The 13,280-nt window shown below is 41.9% G+C and overlaps 1 protein-coding gene across 3 annotated transcripts in view; it reads left to right on the forward strand.

The window, feature by feature from the left end:
• waca (WW domain containing adaptor with coiled-coil a) overlaps positions 1–11,144 on the forward strand; it is a 37,986-nt gene extending 26,842 nt beyond the window's left edge. For all 3 annotated transcript variants that reach the window (XM_086192176.1, XM_086192177.1, XM_086192178.1), the window contains exons 9-13: positions 5,010–5,158; positions 7,859–7,983; positions 9,942–10,143; positions 10,313–10,440; positions 10,552–11,144. In XM_086192176.1, coding sequence (XP_086048302.1) covers positions 5,010–5,158; positions 7,859–7,983; positions 9,942–10,143; positions 10,313–10,440; positions 10,552–10,621 — 674 coding nt within the window. In that variant the 3' untranslated portion in view covers positions 10,622–11,144. The remainder of the gene's footprint in view (positions 1–5,009; positions 5,159–7,858; positions 7,984–9,941; positions 10,144–10,312; positions 10,441–10,551) is intronic.
• Positions 11,145–13,280: the final 2,136 nt, after the last annotated feature.

The following is a 13,280-nucleotide window of genomic DNA, read 5'->3' on the forward strand; positions in this document are numbered from 1 at the left end:
CTACTGGGGTTCCAAGCGAGCTGAGCAGGGACTAAAATGTGACACAAACACATAGCGGGGTGCTGATTTGGTAACTTACCCGCTTACGTCGTCTATTTTGTGTCATCTTGGCCTCAGTGGAATGCTGGTTGATCGCTTGGTAAAGTCTTTTGTACTTTTCTTTTGTGTTGTGTTTCGCCACTTGAAGCCTTGCCTCTGTTGTCTCTTACTTTTAGTTTAAGCAAAAACCACAGACCAAGCAACAGGCATAACACTGCCTCCATGTCGTCCATTGTTGTTGTTGTGTTGCACACAAATTACGCCGGGAAAGTCTCGGCCGGTGAGTCCACCCACGTTGATGTGGTACCCAGTGCTAGTGGAAACGCACCCGACCCCACCGGACCCAAGTCGAGGTGAGCCAGTGGAAACGTGCCCTTTGAGAAATGGGCTGGGGAGCAGTCGTGTGTGTCGAGTGAACAGGAGGAGATTCAATACACGTCCTTGTGGGGAGCCAGTACTGAGTGAGATCTTGCTGGAGAGGTGGGGGGCCAAGTTTGACAGACTGTGGGCGGTTTGTTAGAAAGTCCTTAATCCAGAGGCAGATGGGGTGGAGAGACCCAGGTGTGAAAGCTTCTGGACCAGGATTTCCAGGATGATGTGGTTGAATGCTGAGCTGAAATTCAGGAAGAGCATCCCCAGGTAGCTCCCCAGGTGACTCAGCGCGGTGTGGAGCACTATGGTGATAGCGTCCTCAGTGGGTCGGTTTGCCCTGTAGGCAAACTGATGGGGGTCCAGAGTGGGAGGCAGACAGGCCCTGATGTGCTGAGAGACCAGTCTCTCATAGTACGTCATGACTGCAGGTGTAAATGCAGCAGGCATGTAGTCGTTGGGGGCGTTCACTGCTGTCTTCTTGGGGATGGGGATGAACATGGAGGTTTTGGGGCAGGATGGAATGATGGCCTGTGACAGGGACAGGTGAAGACTCCAGTCAGTTGATCAGCGCGTGCTCTGAGTACCTTACCAGGTACTAGCTGCCTTCCTGTGATTCACTGTCCTTAGCACATGCCTCATTCATGCTCCTGGAGCGTCAGTGTGCCTGTGAGGCAGGTGGGAGTGGTGTGGCTGCTGAAGGCCTGTCTGTCTCAAAGCAGGCAAAGAAGTGGCTGACTTCCTCTGCCAGCAAGGTTTCTGGTTTGGAAAAATTCTGACCCTTTTGTTGACGATGACAGTGTCACACAGATTTCGATGTAAGAGATAACAGTGTCAGTGTACTCCTGGAGGTTGTGGCTGGAGAATAAATCCCATACAGTCGGAGAGAAGCAGTCCTGTAGCTGACAGAGGACTCCCTCAGGCCAAGTTTTAATTGTACTTGTTTGTGGCTTTGTCCTCCTCAGCAGGGGGGTGTAGGTGGACGTGAGGGACATGCAGAGGTGGTCAGACCCAGCCAGGTGGGGGAGGGGTGTAGCTCTGTAAACATGTTTAATGTTGGAATAAATATGATCCAAAGTACTATCCCCTCTGGTGGCAAACTTCACAAACTGGACAAATTTGGGGAGCACAGACTTTCAGCACACTTGGTTGAAGTCACGGGCAACAATGAAGACTCCATCAGGGTGGGCGAGCTGCTATTTGTTGGTGGTAGCAAGCAGGAGGCTGAGGGCAGTGCTTACGGTAGCAGCCAGTGGGACGTAAACAACAATCAAAATAACTACTGTAGACTCCCATGGGAGATAAAAAGGTCTGCATGAGACGGCCAGAAGCTCTAAATCAGGAGTGTGTGTCAATGATCCTGCTGTTACAACACCACTCGTTACGCACGTAAACACAGCGCCCCCCTCCTCTGCTCTTAATAAACTACGTCCGTTGGCTTAAAAAGGCATCAGATAAAGAGGGACCAGAGTAAATATTGGCCTTGCATTTCCAAGGTGCAGAGACCTACACAATCTCAAAGGATTCCAGTTTGACTCCGTGTTTGTTCTTCTACTCTTGGACAAGTAAGTAACTCGATGTATCCATTGTGTCTTTTTTTTGTTTAAATGAGATTGTGTGAGTAATTAGGCACATGTCACCTCGTCTGCATTCAGTTAAGTTTGATATGACTGCCATTGGCTAATGACTGAGGCTTGAGCTGTTGCCTCTCTAACATAAGAAGCTCAGTGTGGGCTGAGACAAGGCTGTCTATAGCTATATACACAATAGCTGTATCCATAGCTGCAAGGCTATCTGCTCCTCACCAAGCTTCAGACCAGGGGTGTCAAACTGATCCAGTAAAGGGCCGTGTGGCTGCAGGTTTTCATTCCAACCAAGCAAAAGCAACACCTGATCCAACCAATGAGCTGTGTGGACACAGCTCGACTGATTTAAGTAGATTCAGGTGTTGTTTTTCCTCGGTTGGGATGAAAAACTGCAGCCACACGGCCCGTCACTGGATCAGTTTGAGACCCCTGTGCTTTAGACAAATGGTTGTCAACCTGTGGGTTGGGTCCCTCAAAATTATGAAATAAAAGTCAGGATAATGAGAAGAGTATTGAAAATTCAGAGATAAAAGTTTGGAATTACAAATAGTCATCATTCTTTATGGTAATCTAATCGCATTATGTTGTCTTATACAGATGCTGTGTAACATAAGGAATGACAGCACATCGATGCTTACTCCTGTTGTCATCACGCCTCATCCGTGGCTGCAAGGGCAGCAGCTCCCAAAGTACTCAAAGACACCACAATGCACCGCGCGCTTGTGTAAAGGGTGTCTCTCTGCACCGCCTTAACTGGCGCAGAGCACCACATTTTACCTTTGACAGAACTGTACATCATGTGCTTTGTAAAATGAATTGTTTCCTGAAATTAGCTGTGTGCTGAACAATAAAGTTGACATGACTGGAGGTTGTATTAATGCTTAACCCATTTCAACGTTATTGTCCTTTGTGTCATTGTGAAACAGTATGAATCACGTCAAAGCCTGTCAGTCAGTCAGTCTCTGACAATATGCAAATGAAGTATAAATTGGTATAATTAGAGCCAACCAAGCAGAAAACTATTTCACAATTACATTGTTTCTGAAAGAAAATGATCAACAGATCAATTTCATTTACCGATATGTCTTCATTTGCTTTTTTCGCTGCACCAGAGGTGAGTGAGAATATGCAGGTGGAGGGAGTGCGGCGGGGTGAGGGGGAGGAGTTAGCAGATTACATGTTGTCCAATAATTGGATATCTCGTGGTGATTTCATTTTATATCCAGCTCCTTTGAATCATAATTTAGCATAAAGAAAAATTCAATTCAACTTCCTATAAAGCAGTTTGTTCAATTTCATGATTGAATTGTAATTTGATACATTGTTTTATTGAATTTGTAAAAATCCAGAACTTAGTCTTTAGCATAAGCAATCCAAATTGAAAAAATAATCATTTTTATATCTTCCAGAACATTCCAGTCGAGCATATTCTCTTTTAAATGAAATCAAATGTCAGTTTGCCATAAATTAACATGGTTAAGAGCCACCGGTGAACCCATAGCTCAGTCACATTGCTGAGGATGGCATGAATCTTAAAATATAAAATAATTCTTAGTCAATTCTTCATTGCTCATAGCATCCAGACCATCGTTGAGATACTCTAGGCAACAAACTAAAACCATACATCGTGCACAGAAAATCATAAACCACATTTAATGCATGTGATCAGTCTTTGATTGGAGTACGTACACTGAGAGGGTCTCTGTTAGAGGTCCTTCTGTCCAGGTACGACAGGTGTGTCCAGGATGTGACAGGTCCTTATTAATTTAAAGGAGAGTGACCAGTATAAACGGGCGTAGTGGAGATTTGGGGTGTGTGTATGTGTATATATATATATGTATATGTGTGTGTGTGTGTATGTATATATGTATATATATATATGAATATATATGAATATATATGAATATATATATGAATATATATGAATATATGAATATATATGAATATATGAATATATATATATGAATATATGAATATATATATATATGAATATATATATATGAATATATATATATGAATATATATATGAATATATATATATGAATATATATATATGAATATATATATATGAATATATATATAAATATATATATGAATATATATATATAAATATATATATGAATATATATATAAATATATATATGAATATATATATATGAATATATATATGAATATATATATATGAATATATATATGAATATATATATATGAATATATATATATGAATATATATATGAATTTATATATATATGAATATATATATGAATTTATATATATGTGAATATATATATGAATATATATACGTATGTGTATATATATATATGAATATATGTATATATATATGAATATAGAAAATGAATATATAGATATATGAATATATAGAAAATGAATATATAGATATATGAATATATAGAAAATGAATATATAGATATATGAATATATATATGAATATATAGATATATGAATATATATATGAATATATAGATATATGAATATATATGAATATATAGATATATGAATACATATATATGAATACATATATATGAATATATAGATATGAATTTGTGTGCATCATACATGTTTCTGGTTTGAAAATACTTGCAGTTCCTCTTTGTCACAGGCAGTTAAAAGCTTCTCTCTTGTACATTTCCGTGAGACTTCTGGGATCCTTCCTTGTTTATGGACAGAGCTCAATATTTTTTTTTAAAAAAGGAACTTATCATTTTGGTCTCTATTATTTTTAGCCATACACAAAATAGGGAAAATAGTGCCATGCCTCCTTAAAGGAACCCAGATCATCCATAAACTGTACTGAATTGCTGTATGTGATTGCGTTCAGTTATATTTCGTGTAGTTTTGACGGGCAATGGTCGCGCACAGACAAGGGATTTCATGATTTGTATTTATATCCTGTATCTTATTGCTTTTTACTTAACACTGTGATTTTTGGTTGTTTTACAATTAAGTACATTGTACTTATTCATCATGCTATCTTTGTTTTTCTATCCTTAACAGTTCAACAGTCAAACCAGTCACCAATGTCTTTAACGTCAGACGCCTCGTCTCCCAGGTCATATGTTTCGCCGCGGATCAGCACGCCACAGACCAACGCTGGTCCTCTCAAACCCCTCCTCAGCACACAGCCTATAATTTCACAGCCAAAGGTACGAAATAATTTCGAATGTTCAGATGCCAGTTTTTAAAGTCAGTATGACCAGTGTAAAGCAATGAACTGTGTCGTTACTGACAACCAAATGAACACAGGGGAGAAAAATCCTCATGGTCTTTGATATTTGTCTTACCGATAAGTCACAAAGTAAAGTCCCTTATTGGTGTTTTTATTTAAATGAACAGAAACGCTGCACCGATGTGGTCTTGGAACCGTTACTATGGCCTGTCAAATTGCGCCACAGACTGCACCTTTAATGCGCTGCACCAAAGCATTTCCGTCTCTCATGTGGTCTGACAAGGTTGTGCCCCAATCACACTGCCAAAACGGTGGCCGTCTATGTTGCTGTTCCAACAGTAATGGGTGAAACTGAGCAGATAATCTGATAGTTTTGACTTGGGAAAAAAAAAAAAAAATATATATATATATATATATATATATATATATATATATATATATCAATCCTGTTCTGAGCTAAGAAAGAAAAACATTGTAAAGATGTACATTTTGATAAATGACTCCTTTTGAAATGGATAAAAAGATCAGAGCATTAATCAGTGTTAGACAATGAAATGGGCAGAAATATGGCCAAGGTGATTGTTAAATCCTAACAATGCTCAAACCTACAGCTTGTTGCTCAACTTATTAAAATCTTTTCACGATGAGTCTTGTTGAATTCGTCATATTTTGTTTTGATTTCTTTTTATGTTGAATACGTTGGTCCCCCATAAATGTGAAGGAGTACCTCAGGCCTTGGTGCCACTTATTCTTTGAAGAGAGCATAATATTCTTACTTTGTCTTCCTGAATGTTTGAAAGAAATCTCTAATAAATAAATAACTAAAATAAATTATCTTGACAGCGTCGTGTACACGGCACTTGGTGTTTCGTATCATGTGAAATCGGCTATTCAGATTCCACTTCCAACTGTTTATCACTTTTCCATTTCAGTTCAAAAATGGTTAAGAAAAACAGTTTCATGAGCATCGTGATGTTTAGACAGTCGAGTAAATTCATTCTTTTTCAACTGACCTTTTCCCAAACTAAGTGGCACGTTTACCTGCTCTGTTGTAGTCCTGGGTTCCCGTTTGGGCAGTTTTCCCTTTTCTAGCCAGCAAGAACAGCGTGTGACGGTTCGCTGTCCCTGGCTCTACTAAACGTGCTCGCCAAACGTCATGGCGAAAAAACAGTGGCCCTCACTCCCATCATGACGTCATGGCTTTCTTAGGTTCCATCTGAAATTTATAGTTTCCCCAGTTCAGCGGTTCTGCTTATTGATGCAGACATATGCTCACCGGCCACTTTATCAGGTACACCTTGCGAATAGCGAGTTGGCCTCTGGTTTTTCCTTCAGAATAGCCTTAATTCTTCAAGGCAAACTTTAAACCAGGTGTTGGAAACATTTCTTCAGAGAGTGTGGGCCACATTGGCATGACGGCATCATGTAGTTGTTGCACATCCATGACCTGAACCTCCCAGCACATCCCAAAGGTGCTCTGTTGGGTTGAGATCTGGATCTGGCCACTGGAGTACAATGAACCCACTGTCATGTTCAAGAAGCCAGTTTGAGATAACGGGAGCTTTGTGACAGAGTGCATCATCCTGCTAAAAGTAGCCATTAGAAGATGAGCGCACCGCGGTCATAAAGGGATATTTTAAGCAACAATTCTTGAGTAGCCTGTGGTGTTTAAATGATGCTCAATTGGCACTAAGGTGCCAAAAAAATATCCCCCACACACCACCACCACTCCCAGCCTGAACCATTGACACAAGGCAGGATGGATCCATGCTGTCGCGTTGTTTATGCCAAATTCTGACCCTGGCGTCTGAATGTCAGAGCTCAAATCGGGGCTCATTAGACCAGGCAATGTTTTTTTCATTCTTCTGTTGTCCAATTTTGGTGAGCCTGAGCAAAATGGAGCCTCATTTTCTTGTTCTTAGCTGATGAGAGTGGCATCCGTTGTGGTCTTACACTGCTGCGGCCCATCTGCCTCGAGGCTCAATGTTTAGTGTATTCAGAGATGGTGTTCTGCATACTTTGGTCGTAACGAGTGAAGTTTGCCCGTTCTCCTCTGACCTCTGGCGTCAGCTAGGCATTTTGTCCACTCAGTTGCCGCTCTCTCAGCGTGTCCTCTTTTGAACGTTCTCGGTTGTTCGTGAACATCCCAGTGGATCATTGGTTTCTGAAATACTCAGACCAGCCCATCTCGCCAGCCTCTCTCTTCCCCTCGTTCAGTTTCAAACATCAGCAAGTCATCTTGACCACGTCTACATGACTACATACATTGAGTTGCTGCCATGTGATTGGCTGATGAGTTTTAAGCAGTTGATCAGGCTTATCTGATAAAGTGGCCGATGAGTGTATATCCCTGCTTGTTGATTCCTATATAAAATTGAATTTAAATTCCCATCCCCCACTGGTGCCTAATACACGGTATTTTGATGGTAAGATTCTGAAGTTCCCCCTCCATTAACTTTCCTTTCATTTACATTGGCATGAGAATGAAAACTAAAATTTCATGGCACCCAACCAATAAGAATGAGAACTGTTTTGTGACAGGGATTGTGTGGTCCTCCTGGATTCTGATCAGATGCATGTTTATAGATGACCGTCATTTAAAGCTCTGTGCTGCTACAATCTGTGAGCTCACGTTTGAAGCAGGGATTGAGATTTGACACAAGTGTTTTAACTTCAGGTGAGCACACCAGTGGTGAAGCAGGCCTCTCTTCCCCAACCAGCATCCCAACAACCACTACCCAGTGATAAGCATCATAGTCATGATGCTACCACTACCTCCCCACGTGCCCTCCAGCGTCAAGGGTAAGTCCAGCAAGTAGAAGACTTGGCAACTTATTGATGGTGTCTGTGCTTGTTTCTTGCTCCTGTTGACTGTATAGACCATGTTGAGGTGACCACAGAAGAGCCATTCACTGTAGTCCTTTTTAGATAAAGCCCAGGGTGGGGAGAGGTATTCAGGAGACAGCTGTTGGCTGTGAGCCTGTTCAGTTTGTGCCGTCAAGAAGGTTGCCTCTTCCGCAGGTGATGTTAGCTTTTTTTTCTTGAAGTCGAAGTAAATGGACTCAACTCAACTTTTATCTTGCACTTCCTTACTGGAGACCCCGGCGTGCGCAGCCGTCATGCTAATAACAAGGACGGTGATGGTAGCAACAGCCATGTTGCTGACTCAGTGGGGATGAGCCAGATGCTCGGCTGAAACTAGTATCCATTGGGGGAGAGTCGCTAACAAGTAACATCTGTCATTGGCTGTGCTCTGGGTTCTTTCAAGGAGGAAAGGACCTTATTGGGTGTCTGTGTCACACAAAGTTCTCTAACAGGTAGCTGACCTGTCAGTCTCACACACACACACACACAGCTGACAAGTGCACTTTGTTGCTGAGTAAAGGCACAACTTTGCTGTATCCTGGGTTCACTTCTCTCATGACTGGTTTTACACTTTTGAGGGTTTATTCACCCATCAACCCACATGTGTTTGGAAAATAACAAATAAGCAGAGAGTTGTAGGTCAGTGAACCCGGTACTCTGACACGGCCGAATGATGCTCATCTGTTTTTGGTACATCAGATGGCACATTGCATTGTAGATCGATAGAAAAAGGTAGACCAGGTGATTTGATTTGATTTTTTTTTTTAAATCAGTAGGCTCTGCATCATCACCAGATCCACAGTCACACTGTCTGTCCATTTAAACATTAATAAACAAAACCCAACCATCATCTGGTCTGCAAATAAATAAGACTCCCCTGTTCATTGATGTCCTTCACAAAGGTTACAGGGTGTTCCACGGCCACTGAGAGGGGGCAACTGTGCTCCAGTCTGATTTCCCCTTTTCTAACATACACAACCCTTCTGGATCCTTCAGAGGGTTGGTTGAGAAGAGCAGGGCGAAGGTGCTGGGGGACTTCAAACAGCTACTGGTGAACCAACTGGACACAGTAGTGGTGGACAAACAGCAGAAGAGGGCAGTGGTGATAGATGTGGTGATACCAGCTGACGCCAACATCAGGAAGAAGGAACACAAGAAGGTTGAGAAGTACCAGGGGTGAAAAGAACAGCTAGGACGGATGTGGAAGGTCCTCCACTGTCATGTCTTTCAGGGGCCACGGTAATAGTCGTCCCTGGTAACCCAGACCAGTTCCTGATTTGGACCGTGTCTGTTATGGCTTTTTTATTTGCATTGTTTTTTGGGGCATCGTAGCATTTTTCTTTGTCACCAACTTAGCTTCTCTGCCCGCCATGCTACATACTCCTCAGTGGCGCAATACCTCCCACCCTTCATTCAGTTTGTAAATCGGCGATCTCCATTGAACACGACGGGACGGTCTGTGAATCGAGCGGATCGCCCAACTCTACTCCCTGTGTTCTAAAAACAGTAGGAGAGCTGATGTGGGGTGATCATGTTACACGACTTAGGAAACTAAAGTACGCTCTATCAAACCAGTTTCCTGTTGCCTTCACTGCCGTGTCTGTTGCTGGTGCATGTTGTTATGGCTGAAGAAGTAGAGTGGCTTTGTAACAATTAGTCACTGTGAGTGTCCTTTCCCCTCCAAAAGTTTGTGTATGTCTCTGTGTGTTAGAGAGCAAAAGAGAGGAGAAGACCTTGTTTTCTTAAATGAGTCCTTTTTAAAATCATTATTGGTAACGTTCCTCACGTTGCTGCAGAGGAGTTGATGGGTCTGGTCTGCGAATGTTCCGAATGCTCAGTTACTCCACCAACATTGCGTTGGTATGTTGAACATTCTTGACGTGTGTTGATCACAGCAGTCAGAGGAGTCCCTCCCCGGGTCCCAATCATGCCGCCTCCAGCAGCAGCAGCAGCAACACCACAATCTCTGTCTCGGCTTCACCGACCTCCTCAGCAGCCCGGCCCCCCTGCTCCTTCACCCCCACCCTCGCTGCCCACTTCAATGAGAATCTTATCAAGCATGTTCAGGGTTGGCCTGCTGAACACACAGAGAAACAGGTTTGCTCCTGCTACAGTTCACTGTGATTAACCTCAGTCAGAACCCTGTCAGTTCTTTAGCTGCTTCCGGTGACTGAAGGCAAAACCCCCATAACTTAAATGAATATTGACACTTTGTATTGTGCTTGAAACGTGTGATCCTGATTCTCCACCTCAATGTCCATCACAGGCATCAAGACTACGCGAAGAGGCTCACACAATGGGCAGTATCTGCATGTCTGAGAACTGTACAGAGCTCAAAAACCTCCGTTCCTTGGTCAGAGTCTGTGAAATACAAGCGACATTGCGTGAGCAGAGGTAAGAATTCATTGAGGGTGAAACCAAAAGCACCCGCTGACGCCAAGTGTAAACCTAAACCCAAGTTTTAAAATAAAACGAATTTACCCTGTCCATTTCTCTTCCCCCTAGGATACTATTTCTGAGACAGCAAATCAAAGAACTCGAAAAGTTGAAGAACCAGAATTCTTTTATGGTCTGAGAACTCCTTGTTAGGAGTTCAAGCGGACAAACGGGAAAGGGTGTGGATAGCGGGGAGACCCATTGCACATGCTGGAAGGCAAACAGTTACGTTTCTCAGCCCAGTCTTAACATACAGGAGCTGCAGTCAGTTTAGCTTTGGACCGTTTGGACTGGGAGAACAGAGGAAGTGGGGGTTGGGGGCGGGGGGGCTGCAAGACTTTGTTTTGTAAAAACCCTTGGCAGGAAAAAAAAAATGTAGATTTCATGTAGATTGTTATCTATGTTGTAAATATGTTTTGTAGATTGAAGCCATGGAAAGCCATGTCTATCAAAGCTTTTGACATCCAAACTTAACCGTTGCTGAGGCGGCAACATTTATGAACTTGCCTTGGCAACAGGTTAGCTTGTTTGCAGACTTATAAATTTTGTTAATTCATAGATCATTGGACCATTGAGCATGTATGTAAATGACCTGCGTGTAAACAGAAGGATATTTTAGCCTTTTATTTACACAGAAGCCTAGAATAAAGAATAACACACTGGTATGACTTTTTTTTTTTTTTTAAACCTAAAACATCAACGAATTGATTTCTTTGTCTTCCCTCTGGAGTAACTCTGACGTGTACTCTGGTAAAAACCCCCCTTTCAGACACGTCCGTCAGTGCTTCCAATGGTTCGATGGTCTATTTACAACTTCTAATGGCCCTGCAGTTCCCAGTTTGGGGGAGAAAAAAAGTGCTTGGTGGTGTGGTGAATTGAATGATTCAACAAAGACAAAAAAATAAATATTGAGATGTGCCGGCTTGTTTTGGACCATTCCGACTCCCCTTCCCTTGACCTTGACCCTGACCTTGACCCTGCCCTCCCACATCACCACATCAATCCAACACTTTTGTTTTGTTCTCACTCTGTAGTTTATATTTTAAAGGTTTTTGCTGCCGCCCCCCTAAAACACACACACACCCATATTTCAAGCAGAGGTGGTAGCACCGGTTCATTCCGTTTTTGTATGGATGCTCCCATAACCGTGAACTTTTAAGAACAGTACACAATGCAAATGCTTTATTTATAAGAGTTGGAAGAGATGAGCGGTGAATCACAATGTGATCTGAATGACACCCACGCAGTTTAGTTCAGGATCGGAGTAGGAGGGACATGACCAGGGATCCAGCAGCAGGTTTGGGCAGGCGTGGCGATCACTTCTTCAGTCCTGACAAGGCAGTGAGTGGTCACAAGGTCAAAATGTGAAATGTATGTATTATAATAAACATGTTAAACTAAAGAGAGCCCTGTTTATTTTATTATATTGGAGTTTTATGTTCTTGTGCCATGACTTACGACCCGTGCCAGCACAGAGGGACTGAAGGGGCAGTTGGCATCGTTGTGGGGGTGAATATTTTTCTGTCGTCCAACAGCAGATTATCATTCTTCCATGCCTGTTTCTACATTGTTTTCATTCCTCAAATGGCAATATGATGGTGTTTTGACTTGACGCAACAATACCTTACCTTTTCCTTGTGTCTGTGGGTCACCGTTATAATTTGAGAAAAAGAAAAATAGTATTTTAGGCCTAAATTTCACCACTTAAAATCATCTGGTGCTTCAATAAAATGTACATATTGAAACATGTAGCAGACTCTGAAAGACCAGATGAGGATGTTGGACATTCAAATTAAAGTCTACAGGTTTTTTTGGGGGGGGAAAGCGTAAAAGTTCAATCAAAAAAAATGTAGGGTTACAAGCTAACATGAATAAGAAATACTCGACCACAGAAATTACTTATAAAGTAAGCAAGAGTTGGAAGTATGATTGTTCTGTTTGTCTGGTGATGATTCAGAGCCGTATGTGTCGTGCTCTGCAGTTCAGCGACGCTTCACTTGCCTTTACTTTCCATTCCGGGGCTTGAAACAGCGGATTATGGCTTTATGATCGATTTACAACCCCAGAAAGCAAGCGCCACCGGCTGAAATTTGATTTAAAAGAATGTGTGTATTCTTCTTGGTCCGGAGCTCCCTCACACCCTCTGTGGCAGCGAGTCTGGGTTGATATCCGAGTGCCTTGTTCAAAGTCCAGTGACGCAGCTTCACATTTCCCCTGTTGACTTGTCTCCTGTTCAATGAAAGACCTTCAACTAACGTGTCATGCATCATGATGACTTTTTTTGTTTCCAAGCATGACCGATTCCTCATTTTGTTTCTTCCCCTCTATTAAAGAACAGGGTTTTTAAGCAGCATTGTTTAATTTTTTTTTTGTAGTTTTTATTTAAAAAACAAATGAAGTTACACCATATTATTGATCGGCCCTACGAAGGAACTCACTCTGCAAACGTGATCATATCATTGCTTTGTACATTGTTACCTGAAGTATATGACAGATGTAATAAAAGTATGTTCCTCTAGGGCTTTGTGTTATGGGGTTTTTGAAAAACGGTCGGTCTTCTGACTTGATTTTAATGGCACGTGTATGCAGCACTGGTTTGTATATGCAATATTTCTCTAATTGCAGCCAGGAGCCATAGCTCATTAGCACCAGCATATGCTCATGAGAATAAGGTATCCGCTAATGAATTGTTTGATATTACAGAATTTTGATAGGATTATTAAATGTTCACAAAAATAAGAGTTGTCGATTTGGGGTTGAAGAATTTGAAATAAATCTCATTCCGATTATTTTTACAT

The sequence above is a fragment of the Aulostomus chinensis genome, chromosome 21 (assembly GCF_037954235.1).
Source record: "Aulostomus chinensis isolate RoL2024-O1b breed Wild chromosome 21, RoL_Achi_v1.0, whole genome shotgun sequence".
NCBI lineage: Eukaryota > Metazoa > Chordata > Actinopteri > Syngnathiformes > Aulostomidae > Aulostomus > Aulostomus chinensis.